The sequence below is a fragment of the Penaeus vannamei genome, chromosome 17, assembly GCF_042767895.1.
Source record: "Penaeus vannamei isolate JL-2024 chromosome 17, ASM4276789v1, whole genome shotgun sequence".
In the NCBI taxonomy this organism is placed as follows: domain Eukaryota; kingdom Metazoa; phylum Arthropoda; class Malacostraca; order Decapoda; family Penaeidae; genus Penaeus; species Penaeus vannamei.
In genome coordinates this window covers 8733627-8738626 of record NC_091565.1, presented here as the reverse complement: position 1 = coordinate 8738626, position 5000 = coordinate 8733627, and the positions used below count along the sequence as shown (strand labels likewise).

Here is a 5000-nt window from a genome sequence, read left to right as displayed (position 1 = left end):
TTATTTTTTTCCGAGTATCTTTTTTTTAAAATTATGGTCCCAGTGTTTTATTTTCTAATTCGAACAAGCTATTTTTACCAAGTGGAACTACGAAGAGATATCCTCCCAGATGCCATAATGATGCAGAATTATTTCTAAATACACCAAACTCATTTCCCACCCGCTTCTAATTACCCACCGTGGTCTAATGAAAGCGATTCGTAACCTAGTTTTTCTTTTATGAAAGTCGAGGTTTCACAGTCACTCCTTTACAAAGTCCAAAATACCAGGAAATTAATAAATAAGAAGCCAGGTGAGAAAAGGAAGCTATACTTGGTCATTTGGCTTTTGTAACACTTAAAAAAGGAGTTTTAATCTTTAGAGTGGTCATCTCCATACAGACTGAAGAGAAAAAAAAATATAGAAAAAACTATATGAAAATGAGAGGGTCACGAAAGAGTACCTTTATTTCATCTTCACGGGAAAATAAATAAATCAGTGGTTTTCCACATCCTCTATACAACAAGGAGGAGGATGGGCCCGATAAGCAACCTGGCGCCTGTGCTTGCTCGCGCCTCGGGAAGATGCATAGGAAGATGCTTTTCCACTAAAAACGTCTTCTACCTCACCGTACAAAAAGAAAATTGTTTAGTTCATTGTACTTCACTCAAGCACTGTACACTCTCCGTTTTGGCTTCGCTTAATGAAATAATCAAGAGATCATCGTCTTCTCCACGTAAAACACAGTTTTGATCAGAACTAGACAAATATAAAGCACATGTAATTCAACAATAAGAAGATCAGGGCTCCGAGTAGAAGAATGTAGCAGTATTTTAGGACTGGACTAGAGGCTACATCATCGAGGAAGTCTGTCAGTCACTGTGAAACGGCCCCGTTCTGCCGCGAGCGCTGCTGAGCCATCACGCACCGAAGGATCCGGTGCAGGACTTCCAGCCGGCGCACGAGGGACGTTTCCCGAAGGATAGACAACTGGAGGGACAGAGAAAAAAAATTATGTCAGTAATTGTCTTTTAAAGAAAATTGTGTTTTTTTTAAACAGAAAATGACGTCACTACAAGTATTCTATGAAAAATTATCACTCGATTTCAAAACTGATGTAGTTCAAAACAGTGAACTAAGCTGTTAGAAATGGTAGTTTGTCCTTCCAGATATACATTTGTAATATCACTTACACGAAGGGGAAACTATAAGCCTCTACCGTCACCATACCACACTCAAACTTGCTATACATACCTGGATTCGGGGGTCGAGGGGGAGGATGGCCACGATCCACCACATCCAGGCGGGGCCGTTGGAGAGCGTCCAATACTCTCCCTCGACGGACGGCATGTGGCCATAGTGACTAAGGATCCGTCTCTTAGTCATGGGCTCAATGGACTCGAACCAGCGGGACGCGAGGGTGTGCACCGTGTCGTGCAGTTGCCGAGATTCTCCGAGCTTCGCCGTGGGAACTACGTTGTCCTGGAGAATTGTTAAAGGAAGGCATGAGTGATAACGTACAGCAAATGAATGTGTCTTTGAAAAGCAATGTATGGGATTGAGTGTGACATGGCACAAGCTAATTTGCATTTTATTCCATTTTGAAGGCGTTTGGTGCCCACCTCGAGGAATTCGACGGCTGCTGTGTTGTACCCGTCTCTAGCACTTTTACTGACGATCTTGAACCGTCTGGACCCGACGGTGTTGACGATGGCTCGTCCGTCGGGCGTGTACTCCACGTCCCGGATTTCCAAGATGGTGCCATAATCAGCATAGCTGTCGAAGAAAAGAATCGCAAATTAGATTTATTGGCAAACAACAATATGCATATGTAAGCACGCGCACAAATCGCCCTAAAGCCACACTGCAACCCCATGGGGAACGTACCCATTTTCCGCCGTCTCCATGGGCATGCACATGCCGAACTCCCGCGTGCCCGACTCCATGCAGCGCCGGATCATGAGGCGGTAGCGCGGCTCGAACACGTGCAGCGGGCACGTGATGGTCGGGATGGCCAGCGTGGCGATAAAGACGGGGATCTCGTGGTGCGGGTCCTTCCCTGCGGCCGCCAACTCGTCCAGCTCTTCGTCGTGCTGCCGCCGCCGGTCGAGACACTCGTTGGGCATCACCACCTCCATGGCGTGGTGCACGAACTCCGTCACGGTTGGACTCCTCTCGGACAGGCACTGCGAGGGGCATGAGGGGCAAGTTAGGTTTGGGACTCCATCTATGTATGCATTATCATCATTTCAGGGGAGTGAGGCTGAGTGGGAAAGGGAGGCGTTGTGGGGGTATATGTGTGATGATCATTGCAATCGCGTCTCGACTCACCACTTTAATAGACGTCTTGCAGAGCGGGCAGTTGGTGGAGTGGTCGAGGCAGCGGTCCAGGCAGGTGCGGCAGAAGGAGTGGCCGCAGGGGGTCGTCACGGGCTGGTACAGGAACCGGTAACACAGAGTGCACTCGAAGTCGTTCTTCTCCACGTTGCTCAGGTCGATGTGCCTCACGTAGCCCGTGCTGCTCTCTGCGGAGGGGGGATGGGCGGTCAGCTGGGTCGTCAAGGCAAGTATATCATGTCAAGGGTTGTTAGACAAGTTGTTGGATGGAGAGAGATAAGGAGGGATGGGGGAGGGAGAGAGTGAGAGAGCGAGTATACAGAGGGGGAAAGAGAGAGAGAAAATAAGTCAGCGGGCTTACTTCTGCTTCTCTCGATCTCGTGGCGGTACTTGTCCATGAGTTTTCTGAGCTGCATCTCCTCCTCGACGGGGCGGGCGGCGACCCCAGACGGATGCTTGCGGCGGCCGTCCTCGCTGTCCTCGGAGTCCTCGGAGTCGGACTCGGGGGGGATGGAGGGGTCGGAGAGCGCCGGGCTCAGGCGGTTGTAGCCGTTCAGGCAGTTCCCTCGCCCCTCCAGACTCACTCTCCGTCTGTTGGTCAGCTTCACCAGTAACCGGTGGAGGGCCTGTCAGGAGAGACCACGGAAACAGGTCAGTAAAGGAAAAAACACAGGCGGGGCGAAGACCAACTTATTCCATTCTGCCTAAATGAACGAGCGTTCGGAAGAGGCCGAGTCCAGCCTCACGGCTCAGCTCTGGCGGAGGCCTACCTTGGTGATTTCATCTTTGATGCTCCGGAGGCTGTCAGGCTCCTCCAGCACGGCGCACTGCAGCAGGGACACCAGCGCATCCTCGAAGCGGCCCAGGGAGATGAGGGCCATGGCGCGCCGGAAGTAGCCCTTGGCCCACTCGGGGCGGCACCGAATGGCCGCCTCGGCGTCACTCAGCGCTTCCTCGGCGCGCCCCAGCGTGTGCAGCACGTGCGACCGGTTGCTCAGGAGCAGGTGGTCGTTCGGGGCTGCGGGAGAGAGAAAAGGGAGGTTAAGAAGGAAGTCGTTACAGGTTTTACAAAAAGATTAATACAAACAGGGAATGCCTTAATTAAACGTATACTTAATTATACATAGCCGTCATTTGCATATTCCATGACGAGTTGTGCTTTTCTGCAATGCTTGTTTCCATCACGGAAACCGAGTGACAACAGAAACCCTGATTCGCAATCCCCCTTCCTTTCCGCAGCTCCGTCCGGCGCAGGGAAGGCCAATCTCGACCAAATGAACCGAAACGCTCTCAGTGGACCCAACAAAGGGACGCGACGAGGGCCGGCGACACTGGAGCCAAGCGAACGGGGGAGGGAAGTGAGAGAGCGGGAGAGACAGGCAGAGAGAGACAAAGGAACTACTAAGAGGTGGCCGAACACCTGGACAGCCTTGAGAAAGCAAATGAGAGTGCCAGGAAATGAAATGAGAAAGCAGAAAGGAGCTAACAGCAGACAGAAATAAAGCGCAAGAGGAGGAGGAGGCGGCGGGTTCAGGCGAACAGCAGTGCCTCTCAAGCAGCCCTGGGTGGCTACGTGCATTTGGATGCGCACGTCATGTCTCTCTGCGACCTCTCCATAGTCCCAGCTGTTCGTTCACCCGAGGGTCTGGCGGGCTCACGGTCTCCGGTTTGCTCTATCCCGTCCGGTTTCTCCGTCTCTCAGCCGCCCTTCCTGTGTCGTGTCCCCGCAGGCACGACCGGATAGACGATTCCCGCGCCTGCTGGCGTTATAAAGGGGTTCCTCGCCGTCTGCCGCTCCTATTTGTGTCGCGGGCGCGGGGGAGTGCCTGCGTCGAGCGGCTCGGCTGGCTTCTCCGCTCGGGATGTGACCTTCCGCTGCGCCCGAAGGCACTGCAAAGGGCTTTCGGCGATGCCAGACGGCCTGGTCTTACGGCGGCGGCTGAAAGTTGGGAGTTCCATGACGACAGGCGGCGGTGGAGGCGGAGAGGCTGGGGAGAGGGAGGGGGCGTGGGAGGGGAGGAGGGAGGGAGGGCGTGGGAGGAGGGGCCCGCAGTCCGGGCCACCATTCAGGGATCCGCACGAGACAGATATTGATCCCCGGCTTGCACGAGTGTTCGATGACTGGCACCGGGGCGTTCAAGGAGTGCCTCCAGCGCCCGAGGGCCACCGCGACCTGGGCCCGGCTGGCAGGGGCGATGCACAGCACCCCGGGAGAGGCACGCCCGCACAGCCCGCGCGAGTCTCAAGGTCGTCTCCTTTGGTTTGCCTTCGTGACGTCATACACCTCAGACCTCTTGAAAGAGAGCTCTGATCCGCCTGTCTAGCTCCTGTCCGCTTGACAGGCACTCGGCCCTCGGCCTTGGTCTTCTTCTCCTTTGTCTTCCTGCTCTCTGCGTTCCACGTGAACAGCGAGGTCGCGGGCGGATGCCTCGACGCCAGCCTTGCCAGCGAGGCTGCTTGTTCTTCCTGCCGCGTGATGTGGCAACAAGTGCAACGCAGGCTCTCCCAGTGTACGGCCAAGCACTTTATGTAACGGCGTTATATCACCGCCAGATATCTGCTCGCAGTCTCTCTTTTCCCACTCCCTTTAACACCTCCCGTTCTCCTCCCCGCATTCGCCCAAGGGGGGAGGGGGGGAGGGGGTTGGCATACATTCAGCGCATATGACCGCCGTGCAGAGGACG

At 54.2% G+C, this 5000-nt stretch overlaps 1 protein-coding gene across 1 annotated transcript in view; it reads right to left on the bottom strand.

Moving 5' to 3' along the window:
- The window catches only part of LOC113820626 (LON peptidase N-terminal domain and RING finger protein 3), a 17976-nt gene that overhangs the window by 375 nt on the left and 12601 nt on the right, over window positions 1–5000 (bottom strand). Inside the window, exons 2-8 of the mRNA XM_027372965.2 lie at window positions 3087–3334; window positions 2678–2942; window positions 2311–2504; window positions 1867–2165; window positions 1602–1755; window positions 1234–1461; window positions 1–969 (exon numbers count right to left, since the gene is read on the bottom strand). The exon at window positions 1–969 is cut by the window's left edge and continues 375 nt beyond it. Coding sequence (XP_027228766.1) covers window positions 856–969; window positions 1234–1461; window positions 1602–1755; window positions 1867–2165; window positions 2311–2504; window positions 2678–2942; window positions 3087–3334 — 1502 coding nt within the window. The 3' untranslated portion in view covers window positions 1–855. The remainder of the gene's footprint in view (window positions 970–1233; window positions 1462–1601; window positions 1756–1866; window positions 2166–2310; window positions 2505–2677; window positions 2943–3086; window positions 3335–5000) is intronic.